The 18,072-nt window shown below is 54.6% G+C and overlaps 4 protein-coding genes across 4 annotated transcripts; 2 read left to right on the top strand and 2 right to left on the bottom strand.

Moving 5' to 3' along the window:
• Nucleotides 1–1,617: 1,617 nt before the first annotated feature.
• On the bottom strand, nt 1,618–4,314 carry BZA05DRAFT_384094 (uncharacterized protein). Its single transcript, XM_051482281.1, has one exon. It carries the CDS (start codon nt 4,002–4,004, stop codon nt 2,046–2,048), a length of 1,959 nt encoding a protein of 652 aa, XP_051343350.1. The 5' UTR covers nt 4,005–4,314; the 3' UTR covers nt 1,618–2,045.
• A 560-nt stretch (nt 4,315–4,874) lies between these two features.
• On the top strand, nt 4,875–7,208 carry BZA05DRAFT_367113 (peptide N-acetyl-beta-D-glucosaminyl asparaginase amidase A-domain-containing protein). The gene is made up of 3 exons (XM_051481555.1): nt 4,875–5,426; nt 5,480–5,645; nt 5,697–7,208. The coding sequence occupies exons 1-3, from the start codon at nt 4,949–4,951 to the stop codon at nt 7,084–7,086; spliced, it is 2,034 nt and encodes a 677-aa protein (XP_051343349.1). The 5' UTR covers nt 4,875–4,948; the 3' UTR covers nt 7,087–7,208.
• Nucleotides 7,209–7,214: 6 nt separating this feature from the next.
• Nucleotides 7,215–8,843, bottom strand: BZA05DRAFT_384090 (WD40-repeat-containing domain protein). The gene has a single exon (XM_051482280.1). It carries the CDS (start codon nt 8,758–8,760, stop codon nt 7,246–7,248), a length of 1,515 nt encoding a protein of 504 aa, XP_051343348.1. The 5' UTR covers nt 8,761–8,843; the 3' UTR covers nt 7,215–7,245.
• An 833-nt stretch (nt 8,844–9,676) lies between these two features.
• Nucleotides 9,677–16,335, top strand: BZA05DRAFT_100561 (uncharacterized protein). Its single transcript, XM_051478470.1, has 7 exons — nt 9,677–9,866; nt 10,020–10,190; nt 10,267–14,582; nt 14,646–14,806; nt 14,863–15,177; nt 15,451–15,666; nt 15,778–16,335. The coding sequence occupies exons 1-7, from the start codon at nt 9,802–9,804 to the stop codon at nt 16,054–16,056; spliced, it is 5,523 nt and encodes a 1,840-aa protein (XP_051343347.1). The 5' UTR covers nt 9,677–9,801; the 3' UTR covers nt 16,057–16,335.
• The last annotated feature ends 1,737 nt before the right edge of the window (nt 16,336–18,072 follow it).

Here is an 18,072-nt window from a genome sequence, read left to right as displayed (position 1 = left end):
GTGGTGGTCGATGGTTCGATGGGCGATCGAGTTTATGGTGGTGTGGGCGAGGGTCGGGGTGGTGGTGTGTGGGCAGCAGGCTGGACAGATGCTTGCAGGTGTGAGAGCAACTTGGCTGCGCGGCGTTGCTTTGCTCTGCTTTGCTCTGCTTTGCTCTGCTTACCTTTTTCCACTTCATCCATTCCGCCTCTTCTTCCACGCCAGCGGCCAGCACCTCCGGAGCAAGAAATCAAGCTGGATGGATGGCAGGAATGGTATGGGGTGGGCCATCCAACTTCTGATTGGCTATTCCCACCCCCGAAACGAACCTGGACCTTTTTTTCTTCGCTTCGCTCCAAACGAGCGGAGCTGTCGAAGTTCTCTCTCCGTTCCTGAAGAAACTACGCCTACTTGCATGAACCCGTCTCTGCTGTTCGCTCTAAAAAAATATTTAACTCCACACTCTGTTCGTCTAGACTCCCGTCGAATCCCGAGTTTCAACTCTCGTCTATATATTACTCGTCTCCGTCTATGGTTGGATCTGAGAATGAGAACTGGAAGGGGGGGAAAAAAGAAGAAGGGAAGAAAGCAGGAAAGAAAGAAGAAGAAGAAAAAAAATCATCATCACCCTGTACATCTTAGGTACCCCACAAAGCACAAATCACAAAGCACTTCACTTTACTTTACTTTACTCTCATACCACCAGCTTTTTTTTCCATGAGCTGTAACTGTAGTACGCACTCAGCTCTTCCCACCTCGACAGAGCGCAAGCAAAGCAGAATACCCACCCGTCGGTGACGTGCCGCAGTCCATCGTCGGTCCAGTGAGAATGCGCGTATTGTGCTTCCGGGCAGTGGGCGGCATGCTCCACAAGTTGTTGGGCGCCCTTCCTGATCTAGATGCCCAACGTAACGCACATGTGTGGTAACGTAACTTTCTTGCACGTGATTTTGCCATCCGCATCCCTTCCTTTTCGCATCCATCCCTTCTATCCATCCGCATCCCTTCCATCCCTTCCATTCCCTTGCCAGGAAGGAGGGAGTGAGTGAGTGCCTATGACGCAGCCTATGTACTGGGTAGGTTACAGGTATCTAGCCGATCGATCCTTCCACCGGCAAATTCGGATCGAAGTGGAACCGTACGTACGTGATTCTTGATCATGCTCGAAGGCTTAAGGACACCCTATGTACAAGCGAGTTCCGATTTTGCCGTATGTAACCTTCGGATTACAGAGGGTCGTCACACGACTGGTGCATACTTTGGGTGTATAATTCATGGGCGCTGCTACCGAACTGCGGAGTATGTGGAAAACGGTTCTTGCTCTGGAATTTACAGAGCTGGCGAACGTATTGATTGGAGATCTCGGCTTTTCCGCGGGTGCGGCTCCGATCTCTACGATGTCTGCGTAAGTCAAGATCAAACGCCCCGGTGGTAAATATCCGGATGTTTCTACAAACAGTTGTAGCGTGTGCCAGATAGATATACCCATTTCTCCTTCATTAGCCGATCACATGATGCCACCCAAAGGCATTGAGTGTGTACCTGTCGTCATGTTTCTGTTCACGACCGCATGTTTCAATGACGGGTGGGTCCTCGACTGTCTCCACACCGCAATTTTCATAGAGAGCACAGGTAATACCCATTGCCCATTGCCCAAGTTTGCCATGCATACTTTTTATGTATCGGCGTTGCACCAATCATAGTACTTGCACTACCAGTATACGTACAGTACAGCTGCTTCACAGCGTCCTAGCAAAGTGAAGTACAATACATATCATACCAGCGAAACAAAAAAAAAACCAACTTTCAATCCAGAAAAAACGCAACAGCCAGCGCGGCCCCCAAACCAACCCAATCCGAAGTACGAGTAATGATGCAGCAGTCCCCCCCGCCCCCCGCCATCCAAGAAAAATCCAAGGAAAGAAAAAAGAAAGAAAGAAATCACTGACTACATTTGGTAAAAGAAGAATTATCGAACGTAAACGCACCCACTCTTCTCGCGAGAAAAGGAAAAAGTAAAAGGAAAAGAAACTAGAAAAAAGCAAACCGAATGAAAAAAAGGGACCCTAGTGACCGCTGCCCGCATCATCATCGTCAGACTCGTAGGAGCCGTGGTCGAGAGTATTGTGGCGTGAATCCCATCGAGCCTCCTCATCCTCGTAATTGTTTGGGTCCCGCAGGTTACCCGCTTCGTCCTCGTCCTCCTGTGTAACATCGGGTTGACCGTATCCATATCCACACTCCGTTACTGTATCGTCATCGTCGTCCTCGTCAATTTCTTCAAAGGGGATGGGAGGCTCGAAGATGGGGGGGTCGAGAAAGGGTCCGTTGGCTACGCTGCTGGGTGAAGGAGCATTGCTACTGGAGCTCTCGACAAAACCACCAACACCGACGCTTGTCGATAACCACATTAAGGGAGCTTCACTCTCGCTGCCACTATCGTCGGTGCTGCTATCGCTACTGTTGGAGAGGCCATTGTCGCCACCAACAATGTCGCTGTCGCCGAGGTCGCTGAGGTCGCTCTCGCTATCGCTGAGGTCCTCTTCGCTGTCGGTGTCGATACCGAAGTGCGGGCCCCAATACGCCTGGTACAAGTCGTCATCGGGGTCAGGATTGCATATTGCACACCAGCCTTCTTCACCATCAAGGGGCTCTGGCTCGTCGGTACGTTTGCCCGTCAGGAAAGCACTCCATTCCGCCAATTCGATGTTGGATATGTGCGTGTGGTCCGTGTCACCCGAGCCGAGATTTATTAGGTACACGTGTTCCAGCGGCTTTTTGCGGAGTGCCGCGATGGTGCGGAGAACGTGCTGCCAGGTCTGCCTCTCTGGCCGGATTGATGGGTCTGATTCTTCGTCCGGAAGAGGGGACGAGGCGGAGTGAAGGTGGTGAGGACACGGGATAATGTCAGTTGGCTTGAGGAAACAGTTGTCGATTCTCAATGTCCGTAAGGTCGGATGGTACTGCATAAACTCTGTCAGGAGTGCAGGCGTGAAAATGAACTCGCATATCGACAACGATGTCAGCTCCGGCCAGCGGACGATCGGAGGCGGGTTTATTCCCCGCGCTTTGCACGACATGTCCACCTTTGCCGGCGAGACGAAGGACCGCAAAAGTAGGTTGGGTACTCCGTCACTAATATTGCCTATCCGCTGTAGGTCGATGCTCCGCAGCTGTTTCGCGCTCTGTATGAACCGGCCGAGCAGCGTCGTCGCAGACTCGCTCATGCCCCCGATTGAAATCTTGATGCCATGTAACGTCTCGAACCCGCGTAGCGCAGCCTGCACCGTCGACGGGGGCATTAGAAAACACTCACTCGTCAACCCCTCGAGTCCCAAATGGCGGATCGGCTGTACGCCGCTCTGCGTCCGACGCTCCCCGAGAGCTCGCAAAAACGCCTGCACCATTGCCGGGACCCAGCGACAGCAACGCGACGGCAGGTCCGAGACATGTGAAGCACCGAGCGGGCCAATTGAGAGGCTCAGCCGGTCCAAGTTGGGGAGCTTCGGGAAAGCGTCCAAGTGGCCGCGCGCCACCTCGCCACTGCGCTCAAACTCGAGCTGGGCAGCGTAATGCGCGATTCTATTGCGTATGTCGTTCCCAACATCTAGGCGGTCATAGCCCTGTTCCTTTAGCTCATCGGGCAGAGACTCGATGTAGAGGTACTCCTGCTGCAGGGATTGTGGGAAGCCCTCGCGCCAGAAAGAGTACTCATAGCTTTTAACGTAATGGCGCAGGTTCTGGTCATTGGAAATGAGGGTCAGGCGTTTCAGCGATGCCTCCATGCTCCCGATCAGAACGTGGCCGAAGGCGAAGGGCGTGATGATGGAGCTCCATGTACGGCAGACGAGACGCAGAGCGAGGTAGGAGCGGTGGGTGGCGTAGTAAGGGTTCGTCGGCCGTGAGTAGAGAGGGACCGATGGATTAACCGGCGGGGTGACCACGCGACGTTCCGGATTCGGATCTGCGGAGAGGATCATTCGCAGGAGCTCCGGTGGCAGTGAGTCGATAGATATAGGTGACATCGTGGAGATGGTTGAAGCTGTGAAGTAGTAGAAACCTCCGAGGCACTTAGTTGTCGGTAGAACGTAGGTGCTGAGTGAGGTGATGGCTGCTCAGCGGAGAGGGTTTTCTGATCAAGGCCGGGGAACGCGTGGGAACGGTTTACCAGGCAAGAAACTCCAGCTTCTCCGGTCGGGGCGGTTGATGTCGGGTTAAAGTTGGAGGAAGGCGAGTAGATAGCAGAGAAAAGGGATGAGAGTTTGAACGAAGAAGAAGAGGCTTCTTCTCTTCCCTTCTCCTTGATCTAGAGGTGGTGGTGGTGGTGGTGGTGGTGGTGGTGGTGGTGGTGATAGTAGTGGTTGTGGTGTGTGGTCGTTCGCAGAAGGGGGGTCGAGGGGTCAGAACGCGTCCCAACTCGAAGACAGGGCAATGTTCTCGTGGGGGGGTTGGCGGTTGCAATTAACGACAGGATAGTGAGTTGTTATTGGCCGAGGGGTCACGTTTAACGCGGGGGAGAAGAAGGTGAGACTTGTGCTCACCATAAAGTGTTGCATCTGCATATCCCGCTAGCTGGGCCCCACTTTGAATATGATTGATTAGATGCTGCCGGACGATCAGATTATTCAGTGCTTACTTAGCCTCATGGGGGGTTCAAGACCCATCCAGGCACCGAATAGCACTCGTCCATGCCACCTGATGGCCACTACTCGAGTAGACCTCTGACCTGAACACACCGGGGAGAGGAGAGAGGTAGTGGAATCTCATACGGATCTTACCCACAAAATTTCCTCAAGAAATTATCGCTTCGGAGAAACCAAACTCCGTTCCGGCCCATGGCTGAAGTCGTTATCGCGCGGCAGCTACTAGTACCTAGGTGCAGCTCCAGCCGCCCCCGGCATATAGTAGCTACCCCAGCCAACCTGATACTTCCCTCGAGAAACCTCACCACTTCCAAAAGGCGACGATAATGGATTCGGAAAAGCTCATCCCCACCGCCGCCTCGTCTTCACGATCGCGACGCCCATCAGTTACTACTTGGCGGATCATTCTTCCGGTTCTCTTCTTCGGCGTCTTCCTTTACACAGTGGTATCTCTCAGGTCCACGCCTGCAACCTCGGCAGCGACTCCCATAGATGTAGCTCCTCCGGCATACGCGATCCTCCGCGAAGCCTGCCATCTGCGGTTCTGGAAACTTAGGGCTCTCCCATATTGTGAGCGGGCTACAGCCACTTCCTGGACCGAGGGGGAGGAGCAGGAGGCCGAGAGGGCGCCGTTGGAGGTGTTTCAGGTGCACACGCCGCCGCGGGCGACGGCAAAGCTGCTGGTCGGTACGCCTGAAGAACGGGCGGCGGTAGCAGCGAAAGGTAGTGGGGAGAAGAAGGAGGATTGCCGAAGCGTGTTGATGCAACATACCTTTGGATGGAGCTATGGGAAGCCGTTTATTGGTGGGTGCTGGTAGATCGTATCTTGTGGCCGGTGGTGTACTGATGTCTCGTAGGAGAATATACGCCACCGAGAGACTGTGAATGGAAGAATGTCATCTTCAAATTAACCATGACGTCGAAGGGTCGCCAGTTTGATCGGCTGGGACACTTGTATCTGGGAGATATCGAAGTGTGGCGGACATCGACTGCAGAACCAACGTGGTTCGGAATTGTGTCTAGGTATGGGAGTATCGAGACTGCTTGCAACAGAGCTCCACTAATATTCAGTAGCTATTCCAAGGACATGACACATCTGACAGCGCTCCTGCGGCAGCCTCAGAAGATTATCTTCGACCTGGGCAATCTCGTCAACGACGTCTATACTGGCTCGTTTAACGTGACTCTGACAGCCACCTACTATTCGCCGGCCCCATTATCGCCTCTTCAGCCAGCAGATGTAATTCTCCCAATTTCCGCTCGGCGTAGTGGCCAGGATCAGCCTTCCCACTTTTTTCTCCCGCAAGAAAAAGCCATTTCCACACCTGTTATCCCAGCCAACGCAATCCGTGTTGTAGCTTCCATCTCTGCCTCCGGCAACGCGGACGAGGAGTTCTGGTACACAAACGTGCCCAATGAATACACGCACACATTCCCAGATAATGGACTTTCTGGTCATGGTCCCTTCCGAGAGCTACAGCTCCTGATCGATGGCTCCCTCGCCGGCTTCGTCTGGCCAGCCATCACCGTCTTCACTGGCGGCATCGTTCCCTCACTCTGGCGGCCAATCGTAGCACCAGGCTCCTTCGACCTCCCAGAGTACGAAATCGATATTTCGCCCTTCCTCCCAGTACTGCTGGATGGCCAGAACCATACGATCGAACTTGCAATGTTCACCCACTCCTCCACCGCCGCTGGCAAAATCTCCCGTTCTCTCGGCAACGACTGGCTCGTCTCCGCCCGCCTACACATCTGGACCGATCCTGTCCCCTCCTGGAAAACCACCGGAACACTGCACCAGCATTACACCTCAGACTTGGCGATTTACATGAACCCACAGCTGGTTCAAGACCCCAACAACGGCAGCAATTCCACCCTGCTTCTCACCCATCGCGCGGCCAGAAACGTTATCGCGGTCTCTACGCTTACCACCTCAGCTGGAAACACCACATCCACCTGGATCCAAGGCGCACACTACGACTCGCTCATGCGCCTAACTGCCGGAGGTAATATACAATTCGTTTCCACCTCCACCAGTGGATCCGAGACCACGGCACACCACGGCGCGAGGAGTTACCGCCATCACCCGTTCATATTGGAGACCACTTTTATTCCCAGTAAGGATTACTTTGCCCTGGAGGCGACGATCCGCCTCGGAGAGAGTACCGCTGGGGACGGTAAGTGGACTGACGGTGTGGCCATTGGGAGTGGTGGAAAGATGGGGACTGTTGTCGAGGGGAATGCGAAGTGGAGGAGTAATGGTGGTGCAGAGGGCACTACTGAGCAGGTGTTTGCTGAGCTCAGGGGTTTGAGGGATACGGAGGCCGTTGCGAGCTATGGACGGAGGGTTGTTGCAACTGGTGGTGAGGTGGTGGAAGATTGGGAGAAGATCAATGGGGTGCCGGTGGCGGGGATGTCGGTGCAATGGAAGAGGATGACCGGGGACAGTGGAATGGAGTTTTAGAAGGGGATTGGACGTGTGTTTGATGGTCAAGTTCATGATCCATAAATGTAGGTAGATCCAAACCCAGAGCCGGGCAAGTACAGTGGTATAATCAATTCATTGTAAATTATCATACATGCTAGAGGAAACGCCTTTTGGTATTGATTATTCGAGGTAAATCTACTCGTTATCGTTATCGCTCTCCTCATCACTACTCTCCTCCTCCTCCCCTTCGCCAGCCTCTCCCATCTCTTCATCCTCTTGCTCCTCCTCGCCACCCTCCTGCATAAGCATGGCGGTCATACACGTAATCCTCCTCGCCGTCTCATACATACCCACCAATTTGCCCACTTGTCTATCCCCCTTCTTCTCTTCCAATCCCTCCGTCTTCGCCTTCTTTTCGGCACCGCCTTCGGCCTCATCCTCCTCCACCACCTCGATCCCGCTTCCCTCGCCACAGAGATCAAACACACGGACCACACCATCGCTTCCGGCGGTTATAACGAATATCCTGCCCTCGGCGCGCATAACGATGAAGTCCTTGACGCGACCGGGCATGCCCATACTCCTTCCGCCCAGAGTTCCCAGCAAGATGGGGGAATCCAATTCCTCGGCGGTAGTAGAGTAAAATAGCATCCGTCCATCCTCCGTGGAGAGGGCCAGGACTTCCTCTGTCTCCTGCCCAAGCAGTCCCTTGGGGACCTGGACAAATCGCATCATGTGGATCTTGCTTTTCCCACTAGTCTCAATCCGCACCCTCGGCTTAGAGTCCATTCCGAAGACGATGACACCACGGTCAAAGGCGACAGCATACGATTCACCATCGGCCGCCCACTCAACCCGCATCCCCTCTTTCCCGATCCTCGGTGGTAGCACTTCCTTTCCAAAGGCAAGGACACCCGCCTTGCGTCCCGTCATAAGATTCCACATACGCACTGCCCTCTCTCCAGCGCCCACAGATAGTAAAATCTTTTGTGACGGGTGAAGGGCGATATCATTTACTGCGCCGCTGCCACCGCCGTATCCCTCGCTACCGAAGGCGTCGATGCGCGGGCCATAGCCCTCGCCGTAGTCCTTGACGTAATTTACGGGCTTCGCCTTGGGCTTGGGGACTTTCAGCGTGGAGAGCACGCCCCAATCCCGGGTGCGCAGGATCTGTATTTGACCATCGGCGCCGGCGCTGAGGAACTTGTTACGGTTCGGCGTGAAGATGAGGGATGTCGGGGTGTTGAGGTGGTTGTGGAGGGTTCCAAGGTGGCGATTGCGCCCGGAGAGCGGCTTGAGAAGGGAGTTGGACGAGACGGGCGGGAGGCGTGTCGAGAGTGTGTAAAGGTTTATCCGCTCGTCGGCGGAAGAGGTAGCGAGGATGCGCTTTTTGGTGTTGGGGCCTGCGGGAGAAATGGCGAGCGTGCGCAGCGGCGAGGTGTGTGCGGCGAAGAGGAAGGTGTCGGTGAAGGTGGCGGGGAGGGCGATGTCGTCGCTGGTAGTTGTGCCAGTGGCAGGAGTGCTGGTGGGAGGTGGAATGTTTACAATGAAGCCATGGAGAGTCTTTTCGTAGGTTCCTGTGACGATCTGAAGGTGAACGGTTGCGCTGGCCGAAGTTGTAGTTTCCGTGTTGGTGGAGACTGCTTCCGTTGCAGCAGCAGGCGTCGCCGTAGCAGTAGCAGGGGCAATATCTCTCTTTCTCTTAACCATTGTGATGTGTGATGTAAATTGTGAGCTGTGAAGAATTGACGGACGATGTCGAGGCGAGTTTTGAGTTACATGCAATTCCAAACTTTTTCTCGAAGACCGTAGCCCGCATATAGCTAGGCTACGAAATTGGGCAGAGTAGGCCCGATGGAGTCTGCAGCACGTGCACGGCAGCAGATGATATGATCGGATAAGATCACCAAGCCCAAGCTCAGCTCAGCTCGTATTCGCGATCCCTGATCCGTGTTATCGCCCCCAACCCTAGGTTATCACATCCATCGTCACGTGTCCCATTGTCGTACTCGCATTCCGCCCCCTCAACACCAGCGCCCCCAACTCACCTTCGCACCCAACCCACTCCGCCGCAAACAAGCCCCTCTTCGAACTCTCAGCCGGCGGCTCTTCAGTCCTTCCACTCACAACTCAGCTACGAACCCTAACCCTCATCCGAAACGTCACCGTTCCCCCGCTCCTTCGCCCGCCCGCCCGCCCTCAACCAAAACCTCGTTGCCCACGAAAATACCACCTGTGAGTCGCTCCGACGTGCCCCCTCTGCCCATCGCCCTCGAAATCACGATGGCTTTCGGCGTCGTGGTGCCTCTGTTGCTGATATATCTGTTCTTTTCAGGGGGGCGAACTTCTGCCTCGCTTAGCGACCATAGCGACCGACCGCCATAGCGACATAGCGACACTGAGAGCGACATAGCGACCAGCACCGACACTTCTACCCAACAACTCACGCTCTCTTCTTCACTCTCTTCGTCGCGTGTACCCACCCCAATTTCCGTGCGCATATAATTTTTTCTGAAAAGGCGTACAAAAAAGCACACCGGGCTTTCGTGCACACAAGTCGGAAATCTACCGCAACCAACCAACCACAACACCAAAAAATAAGGAAAAGATCAGAAGAAGAAAAAAAGATCGATTTTTAATAATTGATTTTCTTTTTTTTCTTTTCTGTTTCTCTTTCCTTTTCTCTTTCTCAACCTGCCAGAGTCTCGGAGGATTCTTGATGTGTCTCGCTGCCTCGCGGAGAGGGTCTTGATGGAATCTGTGTCGATTGAGACTTTGCGCGCTGAGGCTGTTGCGGCGCGTCATGATGAGCTTGGGTATGTGTTGTCGCCTCCGCCCGCCCAAAAATCCGATTTCTTGACTCCCCACGGTCGCGTTTCACCACACGCGACTGTATGCGTTTGATATTTTGGCACGCGATTCTTTAGTCGATGACTAGGCTAATTGCGAGCTTCGGATTTTTTTTATAGACGGTTAGTACAGTCGCGGAAACGAAAGCTCCAGGAGCTCTACTCCGTGTCGTGCCACCTCGGCCGGGCAAAACCGCTTCCTAGCTTCGATGCAGTGTCAAAATGGGGCACGCGCGATGGTGCTGCGGACGAGGATGAGAGAAGATTCTTGGAGGAGAATGATTTGGAGAAGTATGACCAATGCCTGGGTCCTTTTATGGTCGTTTGACTTGTCGGAGGGCCGCCTGCTGACGGAACAAACGTGCAGATCGTTGACGTTTAATGAATCTTCACTGTTTTCGGTTGCGCTCCGTCCTTCAGAGACTGCGATCAGGGAGGGAAGCGCAACGAGTAGAACTTCGACGCCATCTACTACGAGGACGTCGTCGCCGTCGAAAACGTTGCGTTCGCAGACTCCTCGTGCCCCACCACCTCCACCACCTCCTACCACTACTACAGCGCCAATAGTTCCCGTCGCCCCGCTCGAGTCTGTCCCTTCTCCCCCCTCCTCGCCCACCTATCGCACGATCGCGACGCCGCCAGTCATCCCACCCACAACAATTGCAGGACGTCACGTTACACCCACAGCGACACTCGAGGTTCGGACGAATGGCCATACACAGGAAGCCGCGACAGAGCAACAGCGCGAACCAACGCCGGAAGAGTCGCGCACAATTCCATCAACTCCTTCACCGATCTCGCTGTCGCAGTCGACTTCCATAACCCCACTAGCACCGGAGAAGGAGGAGGAGGAAGACAAAGATGTGGCTGCTCCAGTGGTGGAGATCGGTGGCGTACCAGTTGTCCAGGAATCCAGCACTGCGGTTCCGAACGAGCGCGAGAAAGCCGCCGGCGTCCACCCTCCTCCGATCCCACCAGAGCTCGACGAGGTTGACACGCACATGTCTGACGCCAAAACAGAAGCCCCACCGAAACCATTGGTCTGGAAGAAGAGGAAGGCAGCTCCCAAGAAAACGAAGGTGAAACGGCAGTCTCCTCGTCCGCTGGAAATTCCAGATTCGCAGGAATCACTACCACCAGCAAAGAATGCATCCACTTCGCCTTCGTCGCTCGAAACTCCACCTACCCCTCCTCAAACCGGTCCGCTTCCACTGCTCGCACCACCACTAGCAATTGTTACAGATCACCCCGGCAAGAGTGTCGTGCCTATAAATGAATCCTCGCAACCGGAGGTGTCCTCGCCGGCCTCTTCGGTCGAGGGCGATGCCTCTACACCTGGAAACAACATTTCCTCTGCAACGAGTCCTGATCCACACCACATCCCCGAACCTTCAAAGTCTGGGGTTGCTGTTGTTGAGAATGGTGAAGTGGAAACTGTTGAGGAGGCGATTGAGGTGGATACACTCCGGCAGAACGAAGAGGATGAGGTGAAGGAAACGCTGGTTGAACAGAGTGTGGACAAAGGCGTGGAGAAACCGGTCGAGCCGACGCTACCTTCTGTGGAAATTGCAGATGACATAGTGGAGGACGAGAATGAGGTTGCGATTCATTTACCGACTGTTCCGTCAAATGAGTTGCCACCAGACACTTCGGCAAGAGCAGAAGAGGAGCGGAAGGAGCGTGAGCTTCCGGTGCCCATGGAAGTTGAAGCCGAGGCCGAAGAGCCGGAAACTGAGGCTCCCCAGCCATCGACACCAAAACCGGTGGACGTTGGATCCCCAGTGTCTCCAGATCCATCTGCTCAGCTCAGACTCGAGAACCAGTTGGCGAATGGAGTCGTCCGTGCCTTGCCTCCTGTTATTGAGGAGCATGCAGTGGTAGAACAGCAGAAGTCATCCGCGCCGTCGCCGAAACAGGCTCCATCCGCTCATCCACTACCACCTGTTTCTGTTCCGTCTTCGCCGGTACGGGAACAAGCTCTGGATGACGAGGAGGATGAGGAGGATGTGGAGGAGGATGTGGAGGAGGATGAAGAGGAAGGAGGAAAGGAAGAGGAGAAGGAAGAAGTTGAAGAGGAGGAAGAGGAAGAAGAACGTGCGCAGCCGGTCCCAAGTGCTGAGTCCAGCATCGTCGACAAAGCTCCCTCGCCAGCTGCGGTTCCCACTTCCGAAACAGCCCTCGAATTAAAACCAACTGAAGCCTTTGAGGAGTCAGCAGCTGCTGTGGAGAAATCGCGGGAGCCGGAGCCAGAGCCAGAAGAAGTTAAGGAACCCGAGGTGTCACCCCCTCCGCAACCACAACCAGTTGATGAAGAAACGCCCAACGAACCGGTCCAGCCCGGAAAACCGGAACCGGAGACTATTGAGACTGCTGTTGAAGCACCACCGCATGCGCGCGCGCTCTCTCCAGCTAAGAGTCTTCCCGATTCTGTGATGATACCCGTCGACCAGGATTCGGAACCTGAAGAGGATGAGGAAGACACCCTCATGGAGGATGTTGCACCGAAACCTGCTGCGACACTGGTAGCCGTAGAGACGCAAGCTAAAGGTCCAGATCCTGAAAAATCTAATACAGAGGCCGAGAGCGATATTACGACCGCCAAGGCGAAAAGTGTTGACCGCGCACTCGGTGTGGATGAACAATCTGATATCGACGACGACCAGAATGCCGCAGACACTATTGAAGGCATCTCTTTGCCAGAGAATTTGCCTGAAGAAATTCAGAATAGTCATGAGTCCATGGCACCAGAAATTGCAACGTCCGTATCAGAACACAAGCAGCCAACCGGGGAGGAAGTGGACGATTCTACTCAAGCTGTACCTTCTGCCGAAGCTGAAGATACTCAATTCGTCACTCCCGCGCTCTTTTCCACACGATCTTCCTCAAGACCGAAACGGCCAACTCCTCGCGCGAAAGCGCAGCTGTCCAAAGTCGTCATATCATCTGCCCATCATGCTGCTGCCGCTGCCGAGGCCGAGGCGAAGAGATTGCGCGAAGATCAAGAGCAGCAAGGCTTGATAGTCATGGCGCGCCGAAGAACCCAACAGGCTGCTGCTGGTGCTGCAAGAGGCCGACCTTCTGCATTTCCACCTGGCAGTAAGTTGGAGGCACTCGCACGATACGGCGTCGACGACGATGCTCAAAAGGAGTTTAAAGTTCCAGATTACTTCGAGCCGTGGTGTACCGTTAAGAGCATGCCCACCCCGGTGAACGAGCTCCTTATGAAATCTTCGAAGACGGTTTCAACGGCGGATCATAACATCAGCCGTCAGGATGCGACCATCGTGAAGATCTCCAAGAGGATTCATGAGCTGCAGGAACAAGGATTGTGGAGCTTGCAACAGATTCAAAAGGCCCCCGAGCCGCGGCGGAGAATGGCCCATTGGGACTATCTGGTCAATGAAATGAAGTGGCTTTCAACCGACTTCAGGGAAGAGAGGAAGTTGAAGATCGCTCAAGCTCAACAGCTAGCGTACATGTGCAAGGACTTTTACGATAGTTCCGTTGAGCAGAAGAATGAGTTACAGGTTGACCGCAAGACCATGGGGAGGGTACCGAAAGGCATCCGGGAAGAGCGCAAGTTGCGGACGATGCGTGAGGGCTCTGACCACCCGACGCCTGAGCTTGTTGCAAGTGGCGGCACACCAGACGATGAGGGCAGCGAAGATTACTTTGTGAAGGAAGAAGTACATGAAGATGCCGTCATGGATCTGGGTGATGATATAGGAATGTACGACCACCTCCGGGACCCCCCGCCAGCTACCTTGTTCTCGCTCAAGCCGGGCGAAACTGTGTTCTTCATGCCTCCAACCAAGGCGGCCCAGGAACTACTCGACCAGCTGCCTTTGTACGCACCACCCGCTCCTCCAACCCAGGGACGACCCGAATACGCTGAAGAGAAATGGAAAAGGAACTCCGTCATTCCCGTGAGCAAGTACTCGCAAGGCCGAATGGTATTTGTTGATGAAGACCGTCCTCTCAGGAAGCGCGGAAGGTACGAATACGAGCCCAACTTTGACATGTATGCGGATGAGTCGGACGAAGAGGGCGAGGTGGTCAATGGTGATACCTTGGATGCCTATGGACGACCGCGCAATCACGACAAGACTAATAAGCCGATTCCGCTTCATCCCGAGCAAAACAATGTTGCGCTCTTCCGACCCGAATTCAAGCCCACGCTTCAAAGGATCAGAAGCCACCTCTTCCGACCGCCTATGGATCAACCGCCATCCGGTTTCTTCGAGAACCGTGCCCCGAGTCTGTGGACTCCGGAGGACGACGAGAAACTGCGGTTACTCACGAAAGAGTACAGCTACAACTGGCAATTGGTTAGCGTGTACATGGAGGTTGAAGGCGACTTCCACTCCGGCGCCGACAGAAGAAGCGCCTGGGAATGCTTTGAGCGATGGCTTGCAATCGATAACATCCCCCAGGACTTCACCAAATCGCCATGGTACAAGGGTGTCCAACAACGTCTTGAGATTGCACAGCGGGCCAGCCAACAGCAGATCAATAACGCCGCAAATGGCACTCAGCACGTTAACCAGCTCAAGAGGCGTGGAACTTTGCCTACGAAGATTGATAGGAGGAGGAACACTAGGACGTTCACCCAATTGGAAGCGATGCGTAAATTGTGCAAGAAGCGGGAAACAACTATGAGCAAACAAGCGCAGAGCAATAGAGGTTGGTTCCCCTTTTCCACCGCGACCTACAGCCGGCAGCGTACTAACATTCCACTTCCCGCAGCTGCTCAAGTTGCTGCGATGCGCAAACAGGCCGCCAGTCCCAACACCACTCAATTACGAACTCCACAGTACTTTTCGACCATGAAGCATGAGAAGGATCTCAAGGCTTTGGAACAAAAGCAGCTGATGGCGCAAATGGGGCGCACTCCTGCTGCCGGTGGTGTAAGCAGCCCCTCCTTTGTTACCAGTGCATTAACAACACTAACGTCATCACCCAGCAACCCACTCAGCCTGGTCGTCTTCCAAATGGCGTTCCGATTCCTGGGCAAGCCGGTCGAGGTGTCGCCGCCCCCGTTCCTATGGCTGGCGGGGCTGCCCTTCCCAACGGCCTCGCTGTTCCCCCTGCCGCTGGCCGCTCGCCAAACATGCAGCACCCGCTGCACCCGCAATACGCCGGTGCGATGCGGCACCCAGCAGCCGGTATGCAGCCCAACACGAACCGGCAGTACACCGCGCAGGAGTTGCAAACTATGAGGATTCAAGCCTTGCAACGCCAAGCCCAACAGCAGCAGCAGCAGCAGCAGCAGCAGCCGGTGCACCAGTTGCCGTCACAGGCCGAGATGGTTGCACGCGTCCAGCACTTAAACCCGATGCTCACTCCCGAGCAAGCCCAGGTCCAAGCTGCAAAGCAGCTGGCGCTCTACCACGCTCAACTGAGCTCGAACATGGCGGCCCAAGTTCGGCGTCCTGGAGTTGGCCCCATCCGTGCGGGGACAGGAGGCACAGGCGTTCTTATTGGCGCCAACGGCCCGATTGGGCCTGGAGCTGCCGCTGCCGTGGCTGCCGCTGCCGCTCAACAGCAACAGCAGCAGCAGCAGCAGCAGCAGCAGCAACAGAGCAGGAGTGCTACACCGGTGGGAATGGTGCAAAGTCCTAGGATGGGTCAGATGCCGCCGCAGCAATTGCAGCAACAACAGGTGTCGCAACAGCAGGTGCAGCAACAGCAGATGCAACAACAGCAGGTGCACCAACAGCAGGCACAGCAACAGCAGGCACAGCAACATCAGGCACAGCAACAGCAGGCACAGCAACAGCAGGCACAGCAGGCACAGCAGGCACAGCAACAACAGCAGGCACAGCAACAGCAGGCACAGCAACAGCAGGCACAGCAACAGCAGGCACAGCAACAGCAGGCACAGCAACAGCATGCACAGCATGCACAGCAGCAGCAGGCACAACAAGCACAACAGGCCCAGCAGGCACAGCAGGCACAACAGGCACAACAGGCACAGCAGGCACAGCAGGCACAGCAGGCACAGCAGGCACAGCAGGCACAGCAGGCACAGCAGGCACAGCAGGCACAGCAGCAGCAGCTTATGGGCGGCGGACTGCAGAGTCCTAGGACTCCGCAGCAGGTCATTGGTCTTGGTGTACAGATGCCTCAGCAACAGTCACCGACGCAGCAGCAGTAGTAGCATCATAGGATGGAAGGGAGGCTGGTGTTCGTTTTCTTTAGGGGTTTTCCCAGTGTTTTTCGTGTTTTCTTTTTCAGGGTCAATTACTACGGGGGTCAATCTTCTTTTTTCGTATTGTTCCATATCTTTTTCTTTGGGGGTTTCGGTCGCGGGCTTTTTTACGTACTTCTTAGTAAAGGGTGGCTTTTGCTTGTTTTTGTTGGCATTTTCCTTGTATGGTAGCGGGCTGTTTGTGTGCTGTGTGCCTTTTGTTTCCCGCAATATGTTTTCCCAATTCACCAATCAGGCTAGGGGGCAGATGGGAATGCTGTGTTTTACTATTAGAGTTACGATAGGCTGTGATAAAGTGCTTCTCTACATCTCTACATTACTATCGGGGAATCGTTTTTTTTCTTCTTTCTGGTTGGCTAACTAAAGGATGTGTTTACGCACATAGGGGGTTCTGTTTGGTTTTGGTGTCTACTATAGGGAATAGGGGAATACGCTCCGCTTTTCAGATAATCGATTTGCGCTGATGAGTGCTGTCTTCCGCGATCAATGACGAGTGATAGGAAATGGGTGAGTTACTGAATGGCTTGGATGGGGTTGTTGTGCAGTACCGACGATCTCCTCTCAATAATAGCTGATACCATGGGCAGTCACCATCCACATACATCCAAGGATCCTCAACACTCCAATCCTTAAACATAATCCATCGCCTCATCCTCCACCAGCCCCGCCCTTCTCCCCACGTCCTCGCCCCAATTCCAGCTCCAAAACTCCCTCCCCTTCGCACCGATACGACATCCACACGGCAGTCTCTTGGGCCGCCGCTTATTCCTCCGCGCCCACGCGCCCGCACACTTCCAGTGCACGTGGCACGCGCACTCGTGCTTCTCCTCGGGGACGTTGTGGTGTAATATATGTTCGGGCCGGCCGAGGACTAGGCGGACTTCGCGGACGGAATCGCGGTGCGGGCAGGGAGACACGCACGAGCAGGGAGACACGCACGAGCACGGATAGGTCCGCCGCATGGGGACGCGCGGCGTGTGCACGCTGATCAGTGCGCGTTTGCGTTTGGATTTGGGGGCCATTGCTGCTGCTGCTGCTGGAGGGGACGTAAAGGTGGTGCTGGTGGTTCTGGGAGTAATGGTGACTGAAGGGGAGGGGGGGGCACTGCTGTTATACCTACCCACCTGCTCCTGCCACGCGGAAGGGGGGAGGCGGGATATGGCACCTTGATGCCGAGGGGTATAACGCCGGTTGGGATGAAACACTGGGCTTTGTTCGTGAATTGAATGGCAACGGCTGTCGGTGGCTGTAGTACATACCTAATGTACATACGACAATCGAGTTCAACTTTTGTGGACCCAGTCAAAGTGGCTGCTGTAGTTGTGTATTGACCGAACGGACTGGAAATTTACTCTCTGGATCGAACGGACGCCCAGCTGGTGTGATAACTACAGCTGAGCGGTTTTGAGGGCGAGTGCTATCCTATGGGCCTACACTTACTGAGGCGTGTCGGCAGAGCTTTGGAGCACGTGATACCGAAAGCCAACGGGCCGAGAGTTCACGGCGAAGGTTCGGCACACCTTCGGGATGGAAAGTTTGTACTCTAACATTCCAAGAGCTGGTGGCACTCCAAGGCTTGGCTCCCACGGCAATAAAGTTTGGGAGCTCGCAACCTTATGTGCTCACGCAGCTGAGAATTCTCTGATTGACCCTAATGAAGCCTGGTAAGGGAAGAAGCTGAGTTGGTTAGGTATTCTGGTGACAGCTGTCCGGCTGTCTAGATACACGTTCGGTTGCATGAAAAGGGAAAACCGCAAGCACGTGAAACCCCTTGTTCACGGTTCAAAAAGTCGTAACGCCATAGCCATACGTACATCAAAGAAGCTGCCTCCCCTCGTCTGTATGTACCTTCTCGACAACCTGTCCATTAAACCACACCGTCATTTTGTACACTGCGTTGGAGACTTGATGTCCTGGGAGGCGGCAGCTCACATGAAACCGCCCAGTGATGCCGCCTCACAT

The sequence above is a fragment of the Tricharina praecox genome (assembly GCF_024521635.1).
Source record: "Tricharina praecox strain CBS 144465 chromosome Unknown BZA05scaffold_2, whole genome shotgun sequence".
NCBI classification, from domain to species: domain Eukaryota; kingdom Fungi; phylum Ascomycota; class Pezizomycetes; order Pezizales; family Pyronemataceae; genus Tricharina; species Tricharina praecox.
Note: the sequence above shows the minus strand (reverse complement) of the source record. Positions and strands in the feature narration are given on the sequence as shown.